The sequence below is a fragment of the Hakea prostrata genome, chromosome 1, assembly GCF_041222555.1.
Source record: "Hakea prostrata isolate BN-2017 chromosome 1, UWA_Hpros_2, whole genome shotgun sequence".
Taxonomy (NCBI): domain Eukaryota; kingdom Viridiplantae; phylum Streptophyta; class Magnoliopsida; order Proteales; family Proteaceae; genus Hakea; species Hakea prostrata.
The window spans coordinates 73,604,929-73,629,801 of NC_142600.1; the positions used below are offsets into that span (position 1 = coordinate 73,604,929).

Sequence of the window (24,873 nt, forward strand, 5' to 3'; positions counted from 1 at the left end):
AGCTTGTGAAGCTAGAACGAGTCTATTGATGGTCGTTCAATAGACTCGTTTTTTCCCATTCCCATCGCCATTGCCCATCTTTCAACACTTGCAAATGATAAGGCCGTGAAAGGATTTTTCAGCAATGCAACATCTTCATGCATAATTTCACCCAAGTTCTCTCCATCTACGTACCCTTTAACGTTATGCAGAAAAAGATTTTCTCGAATTGATCATTGGTCCTTCCACCCTCTTCTTCTCAATAGTTACAATGATGGTGGCCTTCTGTGCAACTCTACTTCTGATCCTCAATAATCAACATACCTGGGTTTCCATTTCCATCACTTTCTTTGCTAGTGTCCAAGATCCCAGTTACACTGTACCTTTTGTCGCGATTTCCTCTTTTTCTTGACGTGGTTTGTTCCACATATGGTTATGAAATATTCAGTCGTTCAAAAACTAAGACCTTAGCATGGTACGTTCAGTCTTCTTCTCTCTCTTTTTTTCTTTCTTAATTTTTATTTATTTATTTTATTTTAATTTAATCACACGTACACACGTAAATATCTCACACAGTCCCCGTCCCCCATTGTTAAGGAATGTGCTTTTCTTAGCGAAGTCAACTTCACGTGATTCGAGTGGTTACAAGAATCAAGTCTTGCAGCCAGAGAGTGGAAATATCTGTGCTTTTCTGGATAAAAAAAATCTGTAAGACTGTTAAAATTCCTAGAAATATGAGAAAATGAACAAGACAGATGAAGCTTCCCCAATCCCGGCCGCTGCAACAACTTCCTCTGGAGACAGATGATGTTGATTAAAGACCACTAAGAAGAGGACCGTGAGCTTGGGAAGCTATAAAGAGTCTACAATAGTTCACAGCATCACCTTGGCTCTGTGTTCTGATGCATGGTGAACTCGTTCAATACACTCATTTTTTACCATTCCCTTCGCCATCGCCCATTTCAACTCTTAAACAACAAAGCCGTGAAAGGACTTTCGGCAATGCAGTATAGCTTCATGCACAATCTCATTACGGTTGCCGAAATCCCTCTTCCTTTCTCTCTCCGGCGGATCTGGTTGGTTTGGTTTTTCGCCTGTTTCAGGTGACTCACTTCACAGTTTAATAATCTTGCATCGCCATCAGACGTTTAAACGACAGAACTCAGCTCTCGTGTTAGGTAAACCAACCATTTTCCCATGCCTAGTTGATTTAACAATCTCTTGAGACACAGAAGCACCAGCTTCCCTCTTCTGGTTTAGTCGATAAGGAGCCTGTCATAGTTGTTTATTTAATGTAAAATCCAAATCCTCTCTGAAAAAACAAATTTCTTAAAATTAATCCCATGTGTAATTGAAATATATTAGGATCTTACACATAGGTTCGTGGAGATTCTAATCAAAACAAAACCAGGCGATTTATTTTATTAAGTAGATCACAAAACTGATGAGATGAGCTTTTGACTATATGACAATGATGACTCTTGTTAGTCGGTTTACGAATATTTATTATTGTTCATCATGATGCAGAGCGTGTGATACTGATCTCGAAACCACTCTATAAACCATAGACAAAAAGCTGATAATGTCACCGAATCTTATCATGCAGATGCCCAGATCTTCTTTCTTCACTACGTTTCATTGACGACGACCCTGGTCATGTTTCAGTTCGACTAGCAACGAAGGTTTGTGTAGCTTCTCCTCCATGTGGCAATCTCTAGTAGTGATGGGCTTTCCAGGGAATTGGTTTAATTCCCTTCTTGTAAGTTCTAACTAGGAATTTCTCAATCCTAAAGAGAAAAGGAAGGAATCCTTCAATTTCCATTTTAATTTTTTTTATTATTGTGTTTCTCATGGTGTTGCGATGAATTGGTAATTGCAAGACTTGACAGTGTTTGAGTGGCTTGGGTTTCCTGGCAGTTTAAATATTGGGTAGGGGAATGAGTCAGTTTGGGTTCATCTTCCCTCTGGTAGAGAGTTTGAATTCTTGTTGCATACTGTTTTATTGTTCTCTAATTTGGTCGAAACATTTCACTTTTTGTTTCTGAGCCAAACTGGTTGGAGCATTCCCACAAACAATGGGCTTTTTCTTTCTCTCCAATGAAGCTTATCCGAGTTACACAGTAGTAATGTAAGAATATTACTTATTCCTGTTCAAGGCTTACGCTTTTTTAAATCCATGCCTTGCTTCTGCACTTCTGGCTTTCTGAGTGGCTTTTCCCTATCAAACATGCATGTCAGCATAGATGAAGTTTTTCTTGGTTTGCAGTTTTGTGCCTTAGAAAATCTTATGTGCAAGAGGTTTTAAGTTTCTCAAGTTGCAGATATGGCCATGGCAGCAGCTGTTAAAGTTGTTTTAGGCTCAATTGCTTTTGCCATCTTCTGGGTCCTGGCGGTATTCCCCGCTGTCCCTTTCCTTCCCATAGGAAGGACTGCAGGAGCTCTCCTTGGGGCCATGCTCATGGTCATCTTCGGAGTCATAACTCCAGAACAGGCTTATGCAGCAGTTGATCTCCCAATCCTAGGCCTTCTCTTTGGGACCATGGTTGTAAGCGTGTATCTTGAAAGAGCCTATATGTTCAAGTACTTGGGAAAATTACTCTATTGGAAGTCCCATGGAGCCAAAGACTTACTGTGCCGAATCTGCCTTGTATCTGCCATTTCCAGTGCTTTGTTCACCAACGATACCAGTTGTGTTGTCCTGACTGAGTTTGTACTGAAGATTGCAAGACAACATAATCTCCCTCCCCACCCGTTTTTACTGGCGTTGGCCTCCAGTGCAAACATTGGGTCCTCTGCAACTCCAATTGGCAATCCTCAGAATTTGGTCATAGCCATTCAGAGCAAAATTTCATTTGGTCAATTTTTAGTTGGCATTCTCCCTGCTATGCTCGTGGGAGTTTTTTTTGAATGCTGCTATCCTTCTATGCATGTATTGGAAGTTGTTATCTATTGAGAAGGATAAAGAAAATGTGCCAGTTGAAGTAGTTGCAGAGGAGGATGTCACATTTCATAGGTTCTCACCCGTTACAATGTCGCATCTCGCATCCTTGAATTCGCAAGAGTGGAACTTCACATTGGAATCTTTGAATGTGCACAGCTCATCAAATCGGAATAGGGATTCCGGGAATGCAGACACTCCTAGAAGTCAGAATAGTTTGAGCGGGAATGAAATACAAAGGGTCTCAAGTCCAACAGTTGATTCCACAAGAAACTCGAATGCATCAAATGATATTCTCACTGTAGATAGTTCTTCCCAGAGGAGGGATGAAAGTATTCCTTCAAGACGAGTTTTTAGGAGTTCACCCAATGGTAATACTTCAACCCCAAACGTTCCAGGAGAAGCACTTCCTTTTCATTCCTCAGATGAAAAGGAACTAGGAAAGAGATGGAAGAGGTTGTTATGGAAGACTTGTGTTTATCTTGTTACTATCGGAATGCTCATCTCTCTGCTGATGGGTCTAAACATGTCTTGGACAGCAATCACTGCTGCACTTGCTCTTGTGGTTCTGGACTTCAAGGATGCACACCCATGCCTTGAAAAGGTAAATACGGGAAACATATTGCTAAGTTTTCTTGGTAATGATATGAAAGCATCATTTCTTTTTCTAACTAGTTTTGCTTTATACAGTGTTCTCTTTCTTGTCATTGATTTACATAAAATATGGAAAATTTCGGCTATTGTTTTGATATATTATTAAACCACCTGCTCTCGATGGTGTTAAATACTGAGCACTGCTATATATCTATCTTAAACCAGGTCTCATATTCGCTTTTGATCTTCTTTTGTGGGATGTTTATCACTGTTGATGGCTTCAATAAAACAGGAGTACCAAGTGCTATATGGGATTTCATGGAGCCTTATGCAAGAATAGATCATGTCAGTGGGGTTGTTATACTTTCAATTGTCGTACTTGTCCTCTCAAATATTGCTTCAAATGTACCTACTGGTTAGTCAACTGCAGTTTCCTTTTTTTTTTTTTTTTTTTTTTAATTTGTCCAAGATCCTTTTGTTCAATTGTGAGAAGTTTGAAAAAATATTGTCGTGTCATGCAATTTGTTTCATATTGATTTCCAATGTTTAAAACCATGCCAAATCTGCAATCTGATTTGAAAATCAAAGATGGAAACATAGGAGAATTTTAAATTCTTAGCAGTAGGTATGCACAAGAAAATATAGAAACCTAAAATCATTAACCTGAATGAATGACAGATAGGCTGGAGGAATGGAGACGGATAGCAGAAATATGTGAACCAAGCATCTTTCTCGCTTGGAACTAGGCTAACATCCCACCAGCCAACCTTAGCATCCCACCAACGGTTGTTGCATCCTACAGCAGAGAATTCTTAACTGGGAACCAGTGATCAGCATACCTTGGCCACTTTGACAAACAGTAGCTGATGACATTAAGTGGTCACAAGTTTTATGCACAACCAAAATCAGGTCTGTGATAAGGTGAAAATAAAAAGTGAAAATTGGAGATCAGTAAAATTGATTGAAGAAACCAATAACAGCACCCCAAAAGCATATGTTCAGTTAATAGGATCAGTAAAAAAAAAAAATTGCCCAATTGTGGGTCTGAAACTAGGGACTGAACTTTGATAACTAAGAAAAAGAAAAGAAGAATATGAACCAGGCTTCGCACATCAGAACTTGACTAGCATCTCACTGACTCACCAGTCCAACTTGACACCAAAGGGCACTGACCCAGTAAAGGAGTTCTGAATCTCACCAAAGTTTGCAGGCATAGGATTAACAAATGGTTCAAAGTGTTGGTTGTATGTACAATCCCCTACTCTAGATTTATCACTTCATCACCTTTTTGTTGTCAGGAGAATCACTTATAACTTAAGTATCTCTTTAAAATTGAAGCTATTCTAAAACATTTCTAAGTAATAATTAGCCAACCAATGTGCCATGGAATGGCCTATAGAAGAGAAAGCCATGGCAATATAACTACATTTGTCAGAGTGTCTAGGCAACCTTAGGTGTTCCAGGGGTCCTCAAAATGACACTTCATCTAGGCAAGGAACGCTAACAAGGCGCCTAGCTTCTGCTAGGAGACTTAATGCACCTGGGTGCTGAGTTTCCGCCTAGGTGACACCGACTCTCGTGTGTACACATGGACTCTCAAAATTAGACATATTATCTCGTTCTTAGCTCAATCCAATGGTCCACTTTTCTGTTGTTTTTCTTGTTCCCCTGAACTGCATCAAACTGCATCCTAGTGTCCATTGGGATTATAGCCTTTGTCATATCCTATCATCTGTAAAATGGAGTGCATCATTTAATAACCCATTTGGAGGATTTGTGTAAGCCTAGAGAGCAATAGGATAGATGATTTACTAGAAAGGAAACCAATTGCGCCTTTGACCAGTTCTGGATTTATCACACAAAGTGATGATTGAGTTCGAGGGTTCCTACGCATGACGTAGTAATAAAATATGTGAGAACTTTTACTTATTTAAGCCCATAAACTCTTGGGATATCTTTGGTTTTAGAACTAGAAAATAGCAGAGATGGTGATGCTGAGATGATGAGTTGCAAAACTAGGAAGGATAAAATAAGTAATGACAAAGTTGGCTTGGGAGTAGCTTCGATACATGATAGCTACAAAAAAAATATTTAAGGTGGCGCAGGCCATGATCAATGCTCAACGAAGGGCTTTGGTTGCTCTAAGTATGGAGGATTGATTCAGTTCAGATTGAAGGAACTCAAAGAGTCTGATGCAGACCTAAAATGACCTTAGCATAACCGAAAAAAGATATGCATGGTTTCTAGTTTAGGCTTTGTATCAAGTATGACTTTGAATAGAGATGATTGGAGGGAATGATCCATATAGCTCATGCCATTTAGTTGGCTGAGTTGTTGTGAATTCGACTCAATGCATCCCTTTGATAAGTATCAAATCTTGTACATCACAATTGGGAAGAATGTCGGGAGAATTGCTTCCTTTCCTCGTAAGACTGAGAGTTCCCTATGCTTGGTTTACGAGTCCTTGCTGTTTTTGAATCTGGAACGGTGGATGTTGCAGATGCTTTAAGTACAATTAGTTGTCATGTTCAACAGATTGGTTACTAGTGGCCTGTTGAAAACTTTCTTAGATCTGTAGATACCATCGGAAACTCAAAGAATTGAGTAAGCCTTCCGAAACTTGCTTGTGCTGCAACAAACATGAAGGCTACTCAAATTAATCAAAATATGTTGTGAACATCCATAGTGAACAAGAAGGAAGTAATGGAGAAGCAGAGGATCAGCTAAATGATGCTCATTTGACAATGGGTGGCTTGATTGATCTCAAGGAGAAGAAAGGGCCAAGAACAACTGCACTATTGTTGGAAAGCTGTCTGAAAAGGCTCCAAAAAACCTTTCCATAAACATTTTGGTATCTCTCGTTGAACTAGAAAGTTAAATGGAAAGCAGATATAATGGATGACTCTGGTTTTAACTGTAAAAGCAGGGGAAAAGTATTGACATGTCGTATTTTATTGAAGGGCCATTGATAAGTTAACAATACTGTGGAATCATCCAGTGCACCTTACCAAACGAGATAAAATATGTTGAGTAATCACGGTGTCTTAAAATATATCCTGCATTAAATCTAAGTGCTGCATCTCCCATTCTCTAAAGGAAGTAGCAGGCGACACTTGACTTTAAGGTTATTCTATTCTAACTAAGTGATCACTAGTTCAAGTCTAGAAACAACCTCTTTACAGAAGCAGGGTGAAGGTTGTGTACAGTATGACCTTCCCCAAACCCTACAGTAGCAGAGCCCCCATGCGTTGAGATTAGCCGAACAATGCTTATTCAACAATGGTGGCTTGATTGATCTCAAAGAGAAGAAAGGGCTGAGAACAAGAGCACTATTTACAGAAAGCTGTCTGCAGAGACTGTAGAAAACCTTAATGGAAACATTTTGGTATCTCCTAGTTTGCTGGTATATAAGAAAAAAATGGAAGGCAGGTAATAAGTGACTCTGATTTTCAGCTGCAGAAGCAGGGTGGAAGTTATGTCCACAAAGGGCCTCCAAACAAGAACAATGTTTTGGCGATATCCAGTACCAAGAAGAGAAATATAGGAGTAACGGGGTGCCTAGACTATGTGCAGTAAGTGTAATTAGTGCCACCGAAGGATGTAGAGGGCAACCTGGTGCACCTTTAAGGACCCACACAGGTGACATGGATTCAGTGTGGAAACAGCCCCGCAAAAGCAGCAAAGGCTGCATATGTTATGATCCCCAAAGACCTGCAGTGGCAGAGCCAGTACCGTGTGCACACAAAGGAGTACAGGATAAAATGATGTCCATGAAGCAACAGGTCCCCAAGCAGTATGAGGTTGCCCTTTTTTGGTGTAAATGAGGACCACAAGACCTGTGACCAGTCGAAGGGGAATGCGAAGTGCCCACGAATATGAGAGCCTGCCACTAAAGTAATTGTAGTCTTATATCCAACACCAGTCCAAGAAAAATCACTACTAAAACAACAGCAATGGACATTCGATGCATCACACCTCAGTCTGTGCTGAGGGCGGGGCAGCATCAGCAGCTGCAACCAGCAGAGAGAAAAGGGCAGGCCATCGGCAGGAGCACCGTAGCGAAACCGTCATTGGGTTCAGCTGCAAACTGAAGTGTCAACAGGCCGCAGGTCAAGCGTACACGCGCTCCGAGTCATCTAAATTGACCCCCAACCCAGTCACGCATGGCCTGTTACTCATCAGGTGAATCCGATTTCCAGCCAAAAGTCGATAGATAAATTGAAATCCACAAACTAAAAATGATACCAAGGAAGCCAAACTGAACTGATTCTGCCTGATTCCAATCCATATCGTTATCAGCCAAACCCAACCCAGATTTCCATCCAGGCTTTTCGAATTCTTGGCCTAAACAAAGAGCATTTGGCTCTGAATAATCTGGTCTCCCCAAGATTGTGGGTACACCAAGATTGCAGAGGTTCTAGTGAAAAAGAATTCAGAGTTGCGCAAATCAAACGCAACAGCACGCCCAACGAGGCGCCAAGTAGGAAACAAAGACAGTACAGATACCACCTTCACAGTGACAGCAAGGAAGAACTTAATCATGGAGACCACAAGAGTGGCGCCACACTTCTTAATAGTTCAATTGCCTCTGAGATGTATAGTATGTACCTTGCCTTGACTCCCAAATATAATTTTGTTGAACCAAAAAGAAATTTTACACGACTGAGGAAAGGAAAGATTGCAATGAAGTGAAGAGGAAGAGAGATACAGATACAGAGATATATTAGTGTAGCTATGCTTTCGTTCTGGAACATCATCCCAAAAATATTTAAGAAAATCAGAAATTGATTCTGGCTAAACATGGTACCTTTGGTTTCAATAAACAAAATAAAAAATTTAACAAAGTAGATTGGTTAACTATAATTTAGTTATTAGAAGTATAAAGTTTACTTTTGGTAAATTAGATATTATTTTAGAAAGATGGATATAGTTTCTATGTTCAACAATACATCTCACTATGTAATAGGGATCCGGATTGGGCAAAACAGCATTTTCTGTTACAAATTGGGCCCTTCTAACCAAGGTATCTGCCATTTCATTGGCCTGCCTTTGAACAAAATAGAAACTACAACTTCCAAAACAAAGAAATACCATATACAGTTCCAAAGCTACAATTCTACTTACCTTTTAATATAGAGTTTTTTTTTTTCATGGGGGCCCCTTGAGTGGCTAATTTCCTGACTGCTCCCTCATATGTAAAAAATTCCACGGCACCTCCAAGGCATAACCCAATATTCCAAGTTACCCATTTTGACGGTCAAGCCTTTTGTTTGTCAAATGAGGGTTAGAAAAGATGAAAATACCCTCTTGTGTGCATAAAGATAAAAATACCCATCTGTAAAATTGAGTTTTCCCCCATTTACCCCTAACTTCATGAAGAAGCTTCATCGCAAGGTAAATGGTCCATCGCCTCTTCCTTCTCCAATGATTCCCATGACTCCGACAACTTTGGTGAACTCCCACTAATCTTGAGGTCAACGCAACTCACGCCATTTCCTTTTAAACCTAACCACTGTGGCAGAGTCCGCAACCTCTACAATCTTTCGTCTGCAACTTGTCTGATCAACACTCTCCATCGCCAACAGAGGCTTCCGTTGAAGAAATCATATACCATAAGGCTTATTTGGCACACCCAATCACACATACACATCATTGGTTGTCTGCATAGGTTCCATTTTGGTTCTTCGAAGATTGTAGTTCATGTTCATGCAGGGTGCTTGATGATTTGCCTTTGTGAGCACCTCATATGCCATTGACCACACCCTTAGGGGCCCATGCAAGGCCCCAACCCAATGCACCTGCTGACCCTATTCGCGGCCCTAAGTGCCCACCCTCATCACCAGCCCCCAATGCAGGCACATACACCTCCACCCCCCCCCCCCCCCTCACCCTCTAGTTACCCAACCCCCAGCACCAGCCCCCAATGCCCCCCAATGAAGGTGCATTAATCTTTCCCTTGTGAATGACATAGGTAGATATTTATCCTATTATTTGTGAATTCTAACTATTAATTTGAACACTAGAATTGTGGGTTATAGTTAGGCTAGTTTGAAATTTTGACATTTCAAAGGAATTATTGTGGCTATTAATAGTTGAGCAGTCTCCCATAAGATTTTCTTGAAATTTCCTAAACACTCATTCCATATTACCACATAAAAAGAGATCCTCTCTCTTGATTTGTACAATGGGATTCACCAAGTTTCAATTAACCAAACTTGCTTCGCTGATATATTTGGGGACTTCTTGTTGATGTTAGCAATGGTTAAATTGTAGATTTGTCTGGTGGAAAGATTTTTCCTAAATATACTAGAAACATATATATGTTTCTTTTTGATAATTCGATTGCTTTGCAAGCAGTCTCCCACAAGATTTTGTTGAATTTCATGAACACTCATTCCATAGTACCACATAAAAAGAGGACCCTCTCTCCTGATTTGTACAATAGGATTCACCAAGTTTCAATTAACCAAACTTGAGCTAGGATCTTTTGTTTTATAGTCTTGTTTTCTTTCTAGGATTCTTTCCTATGTTATAGCTATTGTTTTTTTTTGTTACAAATAGAAATTGTGGGAGGATCCTCTCTCCTGATTTCAATATTTTCCTTTGTGGCTAGTTTGTCATTCTAACTATTTTTAATTGTAGTTTATTTTGAACACTAGAATTGTGGGTTATTGTGACTATTTATCCTGTTTTGAATTGTGGTTGTTTTTGTTTGCAACTGTGAAAGTATTGTAGTCTAATGCATACATTGTGTTTGTGAGTGTAGGGAAATAGATATTAAAGTTGCAATCTAATTTGAATTCGACAATAAGGTCTTTACCTTTACCAAACTTGTAGATCCTGATAAATATTCCTACGTCGATATGTTGTACGACATGTACAACGACATATTGTGGGATATTCCAGTTAGTCACAATGTGACCTTCAAAGTGAGAGGGCTACTTCAGTTGGGGATAACTATTGATGTGACCGGAGATGCTACATTGTGCGACATGTTTAGCAAACAGGAAGGAGGTGTATATACGTTTCAGATTAGTGACATAAGATACAGCCCTTCAACAAACTCCTCCTATAGGATAAACAACTTCCCAAATGATATAATTGGTCAGAGAAGAAGACCGTTGAAACCAGTGGACATTGAAAGGGATCTAGACAATGCAGGTGAAGAGGGGCAGCACAACATAGCAGGGATCAGCCACCATCAATGGCCCCCCCTAAACTCAAGCCCCTATATTGACGCTACAGATATGGATCGGAGGATGCGTTGACCCACCAACCCCCACCAGTTTCAAGTCCCCCACCTAGTCAATATAAGTTCAAGGTGGGTGACACGTTTGAAGATGCATGTCTACGCTTTTAGGGCAGCTCTAGCAAAATATTTTGACCAAGAAGGTTTTGAATGACGTCTGATCAAGAATGAGAAGGGTAGAGTTCACAGTGGGAGATACATTCGACAACGTGTATGCTTTTAGGGCTACACTTGAAAATTATGTCAAGCAAGAAGGTTTTCAAAGGATTATGGTCCACAATGAAAGACGTAGGGTGGTGGCCATTTACAAGGCAAATGGTTGTCCTAGGAAAATCTATGCAGCAAAGGTTGACAGAAACAACAAGTCTAAGCATAGAATGCAAGTGAGGACCTACAATAGGAAGCATACATGTGTGAGGCAAGTAGATGATGATTCTGTAAGTACAATGTAGAGCAACCTAAGTCCACTTGTAGGTGGTTTTCAATACTTTGAATTATTTGTGTATAATTTCTTAATGGTCCACTTGTGGGCAGTTTTGAATACTTTCAATTTACATTCTATTTGTGATGATATTGTAGAGTGGCACATAGGGGAGCAACAATAGGAGGATGGATTCCTCACTTTCTATTCAACAAAGAGTATCTGAGAAGAGGAGGGCAAAAATCATAGAAGGGAGTCTATGAGGTCAGCAAGAAAACAGGCCCGAAAAGCATGATAGGTGGGAGCAAAGGGAGAACAAAGTGGAGGAAGCAAATGATGTAGTGGCAAGGCCATACTTGGAAAGGGGTTGATGTACTGCTGATGTATTTTGGGGGTTAAATTTCTTCTTGGGGGTACTATCTTCATTTGTTGAGAAGCAAATTACTTCTCTAAACATATTAGAAGGCTAGCCTGTAAATCCAATAAACAAATGAACATGTTAGATACTTACTTAGTACTTATCTTACTTACAATATTGAATGCATGTAATGCAAGAGACTGGAAGAAAAGAAGTTGCCATCAATACCTAATGGCTAGCTAAACCTAATAAAACCTCTATGCTTGTGTTGTGTTGGTGTTGGTGTTGTTTTTAGCGGTCAATGTCATTGAGCCAATAGAACAGGAACTTCAACATTTGGAAAATGCCACTCCAATGATTCTCAGCTTAAATCTAAGTTAACAAAGAAGCCGACATGAAAGGAAAAAAAGCATCAACCTTACATGAAAAGAATGATAGATTGAGGAACACTATGAAGGATACTAACAATACTATAATTTGTAACATTCAAGAGAACCTATGAACATATTTGGAAGTGTAAGAGGCTTTTGTTTCTACGTAAAACCTATACAGGTTCATGAGTTTCCCTCTTCATGAGGCCAACTATCTAAAAAATATATAAAAAGAGAAGAAAAAGAAGAAACAAAGTCCACATTGTGTGTCTAAGTCAACCAAACAAGTAGTACAAGTGAATTCACTTAACATTAAAAAATACGTCCAAACAAAACATAGCAAAAACAAGATGAGATGCGATCTATCCTTTGGAATTTTGATGCAAAATAAAGAAGAATGAGACATCATAATCTTACGAACTATTGACAACATGAAAATTTATGGGAGTAAACTTATACAACCCCCAAGAAAGAAAACTAAAATTTAAGAATCACATTCTTTCAACGGTCATATCATAAAGATAGCCTAGCAGCCCTTAGGGATATCCACTAAATCTTTTTTTTATCTGGGGGGTGCACTGTGTCATGAAAGAAAGAGAGAGTCGAGAGTTTCATAGTAAAAGAAAGAGCTTAAAGATATGGCGTTCACTTGTCCTTTTAATTGATCGCATGGCCTCCTAGACCTTCTTTTGTTGCATTCCTTGTATCGATCTTTGTTTGCATTCCTCACACTGAAGGTGATGTTCTGATGCAAAACATCAACAACTTCTAAATTTTTTAACAAGAATGATAAAAGATGAAAAAGGAGAAGAAGAATCAGTTTCTAATGAAACTAGAAATCCTTACACCACAGAATTTGATGTGGACAAAATTGAATGCTACCCACACCAGCGAAGAGTTAAAATGATGAGAAAAATAGAGGAAAAGAAACCTACCAAGCTTTGTAGATCAAGTATGGAGTTGGATCTATTAGGAATGTAGCGATCAATGGAGGACGCGTCGTAGTGGCGTATATTAAATCTAGGCTAATGAAACAATTCTTGTAGGAAAAAACAAAACTACATTCCAAAGCCAAGTTCGTTAGAGGACTGAAGATGATAGTAATTAAAATGTAAAAAGTATCCAATAAAAAATAAGTAGAGAAATAATAGACAATAGAAAACTAAAGGTATTTCAAAGAAAAAGAAGGATAAGAAAAGATTTGCCACAAACAAGAATATATACTACATGCTTTTATATTATAGTATGATATAGGGGATGGGGATATTACATATGCTTTGGTGAGAGTCGAACTCATGACCTTTTCACTAAGAAGTGTTGGTCTTACCACTAAAAAACAACCTTGGTGATTTCCATAATATTGGTTGTATAATGGTTTTAATGGATTGTGATTGGATCATAATAAAGCGCTAGTGAGCGAGACATGAAGAGCGTTGATTTATGGTATTGGTGGGGTCCAGGGATGAAATCTTCTTAGGTGCCACGTGGACACACATGATATCACTGTATGCAAATTCTCGAACTAGAATAAATGGGGAAAATTATGTGATTAGGTACAATTCAAGGTTTCGAGTTTGGTTCATCTCCACGAAGAAGATGGATTCGGGGATTCTTCCTTTCACCCACCTATATGGTTGATAAAAATTGATTATTAAGGGTATTTTTGTCATATCACATGTGCTGATCAAACGTCTCACGGACCCCCGACGCGCCCATAGGTGTTGTTGCGTCCCTTCAACAAAAAAAAGACAGCCCACAAAAAAAAACCCAAAAATTGAGCCCCGCAGAAGTGGTCATTGGAAATCTTTGATGGTAAACACTTAATGGTGGTTAACAGTGTTATTCTAGTTGAGGCCCATATGTAACATATTGCATTAAAATGACCTAAATATGTGGTTTAGAAGCCCTCGGGAGCTGATCCCAACTACCTTTTCAATGTGGGCCCCACTTAACGGCATCACCTTGGGGTTGTGTTCTGACTTCTGATGCATGGTGAGCTCGTTCGGTACACTCGTGTTTTTTACCCTTCCCTTCGCCATCGCCACCGCCCATATCAACGCTTAAACAACAAAGCCGTGAAAGGACTTTCAGCAATGCAGCATAGCTTCATGCGTTATCTCATTCCGGTTGCCGGAATCCCTCTTCCTTTCTTTCTCCGGCGGATCTGGTTGGTTTGGTTTTTCGTCCGTTTCTAGTGACTCACATCACAGATTCACAGTTGATAATCTTGCATCGCCATCAGACGTTGAAACGACAGAACTCAGCTCTCGTGTTAGGTAAACCATCCGTTCTCCCATGCCTAGTTGACTTAACAATCTCTTGAGACAGAGAAACACCAGCTTCCTTCTTCTGGTTTAGTCGATAAGGAGCCTGTCATAGTTGTTTATTTAATCTAAAATCCAAATCTTCTCTGAAAAAACAAATTTCTTAACATTAGTCGCTTGTGTTATTGAAATATAATAGGATCTTACGCATGGGTTCGTGGAGATTCTAATCAAAACAAAACCAGGCGATTTATTTTATTAAGTAGATCACAAAACTGATGAGATGAGCCTTTGACTATATGACAATGATGACACTCGTTAGTTGGTTTACCAATATTTATTATTGTTCATAATGATGCAGAGCTTATGATACTGATCTCGTAACCTCTCTATAAAACATCAACAAAAAGCTGGTAATGTCACCGAATCTTATCATGCAGATGCTCAGATCTTCTTTCTTCGCTATATTTCATTGACAACGAGCCTAGTCATGTTTCAGTTCGAGTAGCAATTCTTCCCAGAGAAGGTTCGTGTAGCTTCTTCTCCATGTGGCAATCTCTAGTAGTGATGGGTTCTGCACGGAATTGGTTTAATTCCCTTCTTGTAATTAGAAATTCTTAATCCTAAAGAGAAAAAGAAGGGATCCTTCAATTCTTTTTTTCCCCCCAAAGTTTCTCATGGTGTTGCGTTGAATTGGTAATTGCAAGACTTGATAATGTTTGAGTGGCTTGGGTTTCCTGGCAGTTTAAATATTGGGTTTTCTTCTCTTCCGACTGTAATTTCTGATTGGTCGTTAGAAACACTCGGAGATTTTTGTGACCTGTCCCTGCTTGGGGAGGGGAGATGAGTCAGTTTGGGTTCATCTTGCCTCTGGTAGAGAGTTTGAATTCTTGTTGCATACTGTTTTATTGTTCTCTAATTTGGCCGAAACATTTCATTTTTTTTCCCCAGAGCCAGAGTGGTTGGAGCATTCCCAGAAACAATGGGCTTTTTCTTTCTCTCCAATGAAAGCTTAACCGAGTTAAACAGTAGAAATGTAAGAATATTAGTTAATCCTGTTCAAGGCTTGTGCTATTTTAAATCCATGTCTTGTTTCTGTACTTCTGGCTTTCTGAGTGGCTTTTCCTTATCAAACAGGCATGCCAGCATAGATGAAGTTTTCCATGGTTTGCAGTTTTGCACTTTAAAACATCTTATGTGGAAAAGGTTTTAAGTTTCTCAAGTTGCAGATATGGCCATGGCAGCAACTGTTAAAGTTGTTTTAGGCTCAATTGCTTTTGCAATCTTCTGGGTACTGGCAGTATTCCCTGCTGTCCCTTTCCTTCCTGTAGGAAGGACTGCCGGAGCTCTCCTAGGGGCCATGCTCATGGTCATCTTTGGAGTCATAACTCCAGAACAGGCTTATGCAGCAATTGATCTCCCAATCCTAGGTCTTCTCTTTGGGACTATGGTTGTAAGCGTCTATCTTGAAAGAGCCGACATGTTTAAGTACTTGGGAAAATTACTCTCTTGGAAATCCCAAGGATCCAAAGACTTACTGTGCCGAATCTGCCTAGTGTCTGCCATTTCCAGTGCTTTGTTCACCAATGATACCAGTTGTGTTGTCCTGACTGAGTTTGTACTGAAGATTGCGAGACAGCATAATCTCCCTCCCCACCCATTTTTACTAGCGTTGGCCTCTAGTGCAAATATCGGGTCTTCTGCAACTCCAATTGGAAACCCTCAGAATTTGGTCATAGCCGTTCAGAGTAAAATTTCATTTGGTCAATTTTTAGTTGGCATTCTCCCTGCTATGCTTGTGGGGGTTTTTTTGAATGCTGCTATCCTTCTATGCATGTATTGGAAGTTGTTATCTATTGAGAAGGATGAAGAAGATGTGCCTGTAGAAGTAGTTGCAGAGGAGGATGTCACATCTCATAGATTCTCACCCGCTACAATGTCACATCTCACATCCTTGAATTCGCAAGAGTGGAACTCCACACTGGAATCTTTGAATGTGCACAGCTCATCAAATCTGAATAGGGATTCCTGGAATGCAGAGACTCCTAGAAGTCAAAATAGTTTGAGTGGGAATGAAATACAAAGGGTCTCAAGTCCAACAGTTGATTCCACAAGAAACTCGAATGCATCAAAGGATATTCTCACTGTTGATAGTTCTTCCCAGATGAGGGATGAAAGTGTTCCTTCAAGAAGGGTTTTTAGGAGTTCAACCAATGGTAATACTGCAACCCCAAATGTTCCAGGCGAAGCACTTTCTTTTCATTCCTCAGATGAAGAGGAATTGGGAAAGAAATGGAAGAGGTTGTTATGGAAAACTTGTGTTTATCTTGTTACTGTTGGAATGCTCATTTCTCTGCTGATGGGTCTAAACATGTCTTGGACAGCAATCACAGCTGCACTTGCTCTTGTGGTTCTGGACTTTAAGGATGCGCGCCCATCCCTTGAAAAGGTATATACTGGAAACGTAATGCTATGTTTTCTTGGTAATGATATAGAAGCTTGGCTTCTTTTTCTAACTACTTTTGCTTCATCCAGTGTTCTCTTTTTTGTCATTGGTTTGCAGAAAGTTTGGAAAAATTTGGCTGTTGTTTTGATATATTATTCCAGATCCTAGATTATGTCAACCACTTGCTCTCGATGGTGTTAAATACTAAGCACTGCTTTATCTATCTTAAACCAGGTCTCGTATTCACTTCTGATCTTCTTTTGTGGGATGTTTATCACTGTTGATGGCTTCAATAAAACAGGAATACCAAGTGCTATATGGGATTTCATGGAACCTTATGCAAGAATAGATCATGCCAGTGGGATTGCTGTACTTTCCATTGTCATACTTGTCCTCTCAAATTTTGCTTCAAATGTACCTACTGGTTAGTCAACTTCAATTTCCTCTCACTTATTTTTATTTTTATTTATTTTTTTAATTTTCCAAGATTCTCGTGTTCAGTTGAAATTTGAAAAAAATATTTTTGTGTCATGCAATTTGTTTCATATTGATTTCCAATATTTGAAACCATGGTGATGTTTAGAATACCATCCAATTGCCAAATATGCAATCTGATTTGGAGATCAGAGATGGAAACAGAGGAGAATATAAAAATCTTATCAGTAGGTATGCACAAGAAAAGATAGAAACCTAAAATCATTAACTTGAATGATGATAGATAGGCTGGAGGAATAGATGGATAGAAGAAATATATGAACCAAGCATCTTGCTTGGAACTAGGCTAACATTCCATCAACCAACCTTAGCATCTCACCAAGGGTTGTAGCATCCCACCGTGTAGCATTCTCAATTCCACAAAACAATAGAGGCAGCAAAAGTCTCTCTTATTCAACAGGAAAATCATATGGAGCTCTTGCCCATACATAGAGACATGGAAAGTAAAGTTTATGTACGGTAGGAAAGGAAAGTGTAATTGAAATTGGAAACTCTATCCATAATAAGAATAGATGGCCTATATTATTAAAATATAGACTAGTTAGAATAGGAGTCCTATGGTCAGGGCTTTATCCGAAGTTGAAATAAGAGTTCTTTTCATATAGGTTATCCAAACCTCAGATTGATAAAACACTTAAAGCAAAACTAATAATGAATCTCCTATCCATGATCTAGAACCATTAAAATGGTCTATCACAAAGAACACCTCTTGGACTAAAGGCCTGACACATATATAACCCAATCCAGGGCTTCTGTCCATTGAAGTAAAGCCCAAACTGAGTTTTTATCAGCCTCATTTTGTCATACAATATAGTGTCAAAGCATGACCGGGATACAAATGAGAAGAGATTTGTATCAACAAGTTTAAGGAAAGAACCATGCTAGGGTAAAGCTAATGCATTCTAGTTAAACTAAATGTCAGTTCAGATGCAAATCACAGGTTTTGATAGCATGACACATCCTTATGACCAGACATAAGAGTTTTGAAGTAGCTCAAAGCTGACCTCAGATGTGGCCGTAATCCAGTTCAAATTCACTATGGAAGATGGAAATAAACACTCAAAATATGGTTCCAATTCAGTTCTTTTTGGTTTTTGGTGCTGACTAGAAAATTTAACTTTGATAAAAACAAATTTAGACACTCTACGGATTAGTGGTAAACTTCAGAACCCAGAAACTAATTGAAATAGAAAGGTCCAAGAATTGGAACTAAAGTCAAACTGGGAACCAGTGATCAGCCTACCTAGGCCACTTTGACAAACAGTAGCTGATGACATGAAGTGGTCACGAGTTTTATACATAACCAAAATCAGGTCTGTAAGTGGAAATTGGAGATCAGTAAAAATTGATTGAAGAAACCAATAACATCACCCCAAAAGCATATGTTCAGTAAATAGGATCAGTAAAAAGGTTGGGGGGGGGGGGGGGGGAGTTACCAATTCTGGGTTTGAAACTAGGGACTGAACTTTGATAACTAAATAAAAGGAGAGAAGGATATGAAGCAGGCTTCGCATATCAGAACTTGACTAGCATCTCACTGACTCACCAGTCCAACTTGACATCGCATTAAGGGCTTTACTGTATTTCTCAGTAAAGGAGTTCTGAATCTCACCGAAGTTTGCAGGCATAGGATCAACAAATGGTTCAAAGTGTTGGTTGTGCATACAATCCCCTACTCTTGATTTATCACTTCATAAAAAATATGCAAAATAGGAAACCCTTTTTATTGTCAGGAGAATCACTTACAACTTAAGTATCTCTTTAAGATTGAAGCTATTCTGAAACATTTCTGAGTAATAATTAGCTACCTAATCCAGTATATGATATGATATTCCTTTATGTTTGTGCCTATTACAATAGCAAGCCCATGACCATATAACTATAGTTGTTAGAATGTCTAGGAAACCTTAGGTGTTCCAGGGGTCCTCAAAAATGACACTTCACCCAGGCAAGTAACGCTAATAAGGTGCCTAGCTTCTGCCTAGGGGACTTATGCACCTGGGTGCTGAGTTTCCGCCTAGAGGACACCTTGACTCCTATGCATGTATCACATTGGACTCTCAAAATTAAACATATTATCTCATTCTTCGCTCAATCCAAAGGTCCAATTTTCTGTTGTCTTTCATGTTCTCCTGAATTGCATCAAAAGCACATCCTACTGTCCATTGAGATTATAGACTTTGTCATATCCTATCATCTGTAAAATGGAGTTCATCATTTATTAACCCATTTGGAGGATTTGTGTAAGCCTAGGGAGCAATGGGATAGATAATTTACCAGAAAAGAAACCAATTGCGCCTTTGACCAGTTCTGCAAAGTGATGATGAGTTGGAGGGTTCCTATGCATGACTTAGTGGATAAAATATGTGAGATACTTTTACTTATTTAAGCCCATAAATTCTTCATGGGATTATCTTTAGTTTTACTATTAGAACTAGCAGAGATGATAGTGCTTAAATGGATGAGTGGCAAAACTAGGAAGGATAAGATAAGGAATGACATAAAGTTGGCTTGGAAGTAGTTTCGATACATGATAAGCTACAAAAAAAACTTATTTAAGGTGGTGCAACCATGCTCAATGAAGGCTTTGGTTGCTCCAGTATGGAGGATTGATTCAGTTCAAATTGAAGGAACTAGAAGAGTCTGATGCAGACCTAAAATGACCATAGCATAACTGAAAAAAGACATGCATAGTTTCTAGTCTAGGCTTTGTATCAAGTATGACTTCAAACAGAGATGATTGGAGGGAATCATCCATATAGCTGATGCCATTTGGTTGGCTAAGTTGTTGTGAATTCGACTCAATACATCCTTTACCAAAGTATCAAAACTTTTGCATCACAATTGGGAAGAATGTCAGGAGAATTGCTTCCTTTCCTTGTAAGACTGAGAGTTCCCTATGCTTGGTTTATGAGTCCTTGCTGTTTTTGAACCTGGGACAGCGGATGTTGTAGATGCTTTAAGTAGATTTAGTTGTCATGTTCAGCAGATTGGTTACTAGTGGCCTGTTGAACACTTTCTTAGATCTGCATATCCCATCATCAACTCAAAGAGTCGAGGAAGCCTTCTGACACTTGCTTATGCTACAACAAACTATGAAGGCTAGTCAAATTAATCAGAATATGTTGTGAACATCCATGGTGAACCAAAAGGAAGTAATGGAGAAGCTGAGGATCAGCTAAATGATGCTCATTTGATAATGGGTGGGTTGATTGATCTCAAAGAGAAGAAAGGGCCAAGAACAAGTGCAATATTGTTGGAAAGCTATCTGAAAAGACTACAAAAAACCTTTGTGTAAACACTTTGGTATGTCTTTTTGAACTAGAAAATTAAATGGAAAGCAAATAATGAATGAGTCTGGTTTTAACTGTAAAAGCAGGGGAAAAGTATTTCTTTTGACATGTCCTATTTTCTTGAAGGGCTTCACCAATATAAGCTAACAATGTTGTGGAATCATCTAGTTTGCCTTACAAAACGAGATAAAATGTGTTGAGTAATCACGGTGCCTTAAAATATATTATGCAGTAAATATAAGTGCTTCCGTTCTTTAATGGATGTAGCAAGGGAGCCTTGGTCTGACTTTGAGGTTATTCCATCCTCACTAGGTGGTCACCAGTTCTAGTCTAGAAACAGCCTCTCTAAAGAATCAGGGTGATGGTTGTATACAGTATTACCCTCCCCAAACCCTGCAGTAGCAGAGCTTCATGCATTGAGGATCAGCTAAACGGTGCTTATTTTACAATAGTGGCTTGATTGATCTCAAAGAGAAGAAAGGATTGAGAACAAGAGCACTATTGTTACAAAGGCTGTCAGCAAAGACTCCAGAAAACCTTTAGGGAGACATTTTGGTATCTCCTCGTTTGCTGGGATATTAGAAAATTAAATGCAAGGCAGGTAATAAGCGACTCTGATATTCAGCTGCAAAAGCAGGGTGGAAGTTGATTGTCCTATTTTCTTGAAGGGCTTCTCCAATACAAGTTGACAATGTTTTGGCGATATCCAGTTTGCCTTTAAGAAGAGAAAAAATATGTTGAGTAATCGGGGTGCTTCTAGAATATGTTGTGTAGTAAAAGTAATTGGTGTCTTCTACTCTTTGAAGGATGTTGAGGGCAAGTCTTGGTGCACCTTTAAGGTGACTCCGTTCTTATCAGGAGATCATGGGTTCATGTGTGGAAACAACCTCTCTGTAAAAGCAGCATTAAGGCTGCATACGTTATGACACTCCCAAGATCCTGCAGTGGCAGAGCCTTATTTACTGTGTGTGCACTCTCTTTTTCACTATAATTGGAGTTACATGGATAAAATGATGCCCATCTAGCATTTTCAAGTCCTTCCATATTGCAGTATTGATGGCTTTGCCCTTCCTTTTGTTTGGTGTTTTAATGTGAGGACTACTTTAATTGATCATGTGCCCAGTCTTGAATTGGGGAATGGGTAAGTGCACAATAATAATAGAAGCTGGCATTGAATATTAGAGATCCTTGATTCACTTAAAGTTAACTGTACTCTATTTGCAATTTCTCAATTCACCAGTCTCATATGTCCCATGGAAGAATTTACCTCCATTTTGTTCTGCATATGAAGAATTCAGTTAAATACCATTAATGAACATATTCTGATTGCATTTGCATTTCATCTCTCAGTTTTGTTGCTTGGAGCGCGTGTGGCAGCATCAGCAGCTGCAATTTCTTCAGCAGATGAGAAAAGGGCATGGCTCATCTTGGCATGGGTTAGCACCGTAGCTGGAAACCTGTCACTTTTGGGTTCAGCTGCAAACTTGATAGTGTGCGAACAGGCTCGCAGGTCAAGCTTCGGTTACACACTATCTTTCTTGAGCCATCTTAAATTTGGACTTCCCTCTACTCTCATTGTCACTGCCATTGGCCTGTTACTCATCAGGTGAATTCCTGATTTTCTAGCCAAAAGTCTACAAAGGTAAGTTCTGTAATTATTTCCACGAAAAATAAAAATGATACCAGGGGAGCCAAACTGAACTGATTCAGCCTGATTTCAATCTGGATTGTTATTGGCTAGACGCAACCCAGATTTCCATCCAGGGTTTTTGAACTCTTGGCCTAAACAAAGACTATTTGGCTCCAAGTAATCTGTTCTCCCCAGAATCCAATCCACAGGCATGCACTGGAACATCTTTAATTGTTTCTCATGATGGAGGTATATCCATATTGAGTGAAGCAATAGAGTACATGAAATGCTTTCCTGTGAGGGCTGGGAAACCTGCTACATACCACATTTTCTTGAGTTTTGGAGTTTATGACATCCATCAGCAATGAGCATTAGAGACCAGAGAGGGTGTAAAACCAGGATCCCTACTTGTTCGACTTTTGCCTCAGAGAAGTTACTCCGTGGCCTTATCAAGGAGTATGTGCCTCTGTATCTTCTGATGTTTGCTGGAGGTTTCATTGCTATTCGAACAGTCTCCATAGGCTCTCTCTGTTTCTCAAATCATGGTAGGAGAATCAGTCAGGGGTTGATGATTAATTTTCAAAAGAGAGAATAAAACTTTTGAATGTTTGATCAGGTAAACACAGTGATTAAGTCACTGTTGCACCATGAAGATACACAAAATGGTAGCGGTGGGGGGTTGGGGTTGGTTATAAGAGCATTGCTCAGTAGTCCGCTCGAGTTGAGATTATAGTCCCGACCAGTCGACTTAGCTATGCATGTTGCTGGTGATTTTTCTTTTTGGAACTGCTAGTTTTATCTATACCATCAAGGAGAGTCGAATCCATGACCTTTCACTAAAAGCGGTTCGTCATATGCTAATTGAACAACCATGATGGTTGTTTGTAACTTTCACAGTTTCCCTTTTAATTTGTTCAAATCTAAACTGAATTAGTCCTTAGTAAAGGATTTAAAAGCCTTGATTAATCATAGTCATGACTATGAACCAAACTAAAACGGCCAAAGAGCTGTTGGTCATTGCCAAGGGAGAGTTGATCATGACCTTTTCACTAAGAGTAGAACAACCATGGTGGCTGTGAGTAACTTTCACAGTTTTCCTTTTAATTCGTTCAAAACTAAACTGAATAATTCCTCCTTAGTAGAGGATTTAAAAGCCTTGATTGATCATAGTCATGACCATGAACCAAACTAAAACGGCCAATTAATAGAACCAACCCAATAAATACACTCATCAATGTATAACAGGAAGGTCAACTTTGAGACCCAGTTGATGTTGAAATCTCTGAACTCAATGTATCTTAGCATTTATTTTATTTTTTCTAGGCTGGGTTGTTTTTCAAAAAATTATAGAATAGGAACCAAATAAAAGAATCTGGATCCTAACATGCAAGGGTTTGCGGTCTAGGGGTGTAAATGAATAATCGAAATTCACTTTTGAATCTGCATCTGCATCTGCATCTGCATCCATTTAGTGGTATATGTATCTGTTTGATTACTAATAGAATGCGTATATCGCATTACCCTTTTCCTACCGATTATTATCAGCCCAATAAAATTATTCAATAAAGTCACTTGTTTGGATTTATTTTTCTTATTTTTATAATTTTTTACCTAAGATATGTGATTATTTTTCTAGATTTTTTTTTAATTAAAATAACTATCAAAGTTGCTAAATTCTTAAATTTCTAACTTAGTCTTACAAATAAAATGGTAAAAATGTCAACAAATAGTCGAAAACTTGTATTCAATCTGTATTCATGCTCATTTAGAAGAATTTACTAAAAAAAATAATTATCCGATTATTATCAGAATCCGGCTGAATTCGTCCGAAAACCGATAGGATTCTTTATCCGAATCCGTCCGAATATAATAAAATGCAGATATGATATTACTACTATCTGATTCGAATCTGATCCATTTACACCCCTAGAACTTTGCACCGCCTTCTCACCTTTCTACTACATTAAGAGGGAATTGCTGGTCCATTGGGGGGGGGGTTATCTACATTTTATTTATTTAATTTAATTTTTTTAACTTTTGATAAAAGCTTTACTTTTAATTCAATTTGTTAGAATTCAAAGGTGGTCATCCTCTTAATGTATAGTGGAAAAATGTGGGGGAAAGTACATATATCTATCTTGATGTGTAATATAAGTATCTTGATGGGTAATATAAGATGTTCTGTTCAATTTTGATTTATACGAAATGTTATCTTGAATTGAATTGATTAACATATATACTTAGCTTTTTTTGCATGATAATAGAGTTTTTAAGGGAAGCTATGATTAAGAATCTTAATTATAGTTTAAATTTCTGAGTAAATGGTGATTAAGAATCTTATTGTCACAGGGTTGTTCAGTTAATGAGATCAACGTCTCTTAGTGAAAAAAAATCATAGGTTCAATTCTGTCTATTATTTTCAATATACAAAAAAACAATGGTGATTAAGAATCTTAATTATAAAATCTATATTTAGATTACTGTGCAAGACAAGAATATCTATTGAAATTTCCAGGAACTATGTTGAAGATTAGAAGGTCTCAATTCTATTACGGTTGAGGTGGTTCACCTAACGGTAATCTGAAGACCCGATTGGTTTACATCTGAGTAAATCGTGCATATTCTGTGTTACTACTCTTTACTGACAATAGCAGCTACAGGCAACCATCCATATTACCGGTGACCCATTTCTGTTTAGTTTGATTGCATTTATTTCTGTCTAAAGTAGTTAAGGTTTCGCATGGAAGAGAATGGAAAATGAGAGCAGCGAAGAAGAAAGAAAGAGAAATGTATTGATTTAAAAGGCTTGAGCTAAAGCATTTTTAAATCTGTGCC

The 24,873-nt window shown here is 38.7% G+C and overlaps 2 protein-coding genes across 3 annotated transcripts; both read left to right on the forward strand.

The window, feature by feature from the left end:
* Positions 1 to 2,302: 2,302 nt before the first annotated feature.
* LOC149029958 (uncharacterized) lies at positions 2,303 to 10,779 on the forward strand. Its single transcript, XM_089144160.1, is given in 6 exon segments — positions 2,303 to 2,878; positions 2,880 to 3,521; positions 3,737 to 3,926; positions 6,965 to 7,311; positions 7,811 to 8,111; positions 10,349 to 10,779. Coding segments are annotated over 6 exon segments (2,487 nt in total).
* Positions 10,780 to 13,924: 3,145 nt separating this feature from the next.
* Positions 13,925 to 23,485, forward strand: LOC149029959 (Divalent ion symporter). 2 transcript variants are annotated; one of them, XM_089142284.1, is made up of 6 exons: positions 13,925 to 14,186; positions 14,536 to 14,700; positions 15,126 to 15,210; positions 15,312 to 16,623; positions 16,855 to 17,044; positions 21,759 to 23,485. In XM_089142284.1, the coding sequence occupies exons 4-6, from the start codon at positions 15,406 to 15,408 to the stop codon at positions 22,016 to 22,018; spliced, it is 1,668 nt and encodes a 555-aa protein (XP_088998410.1). In that variant the 5' UTR covers positions 13,925 to 14,186; positions 14,536 to 14,700; positions 15,126 to 15,210; positions 15,312 to 15,405; the 3' UTR covers positions 22,019 to 23,485. The 2 variants fall into 2 exon arrangements, with proteins under 2 accessions (XP_088998410.1, XP_088998409.1); XM_089142283.1 differs by having other exon boundaries at positions 14,615 to 14,700.
* Positions 23,486 to 24,873: the final 1,388 nt, after the last annotated feature.

Excerpts from the sequence above, each read along its gene's own strand:
- LOC149029959 (XM_089142284.1), top strand. The coding sequence starts at position 15,406 with ATGGCCATGGCAGCAACTGTTAAAGTTGTTTTAGGCTCAATTGCTTTT. Across the intron at positions 16,624-16,854 it reads CGCGCCCATCCCTTGAAAAG|GTCTCGTATTCACTTCTGAT; the intron begins GTATATACTGGA and ends ATCTTAAACCAG. Across the intron at positions 17,045-21,758 it reads TGCTTCAAATGTACCTACTG|TTTTGTTGCTTGGAGCGCGT; the intron begins GTTAGTCAACTT and ends TTCATCTCTCAG.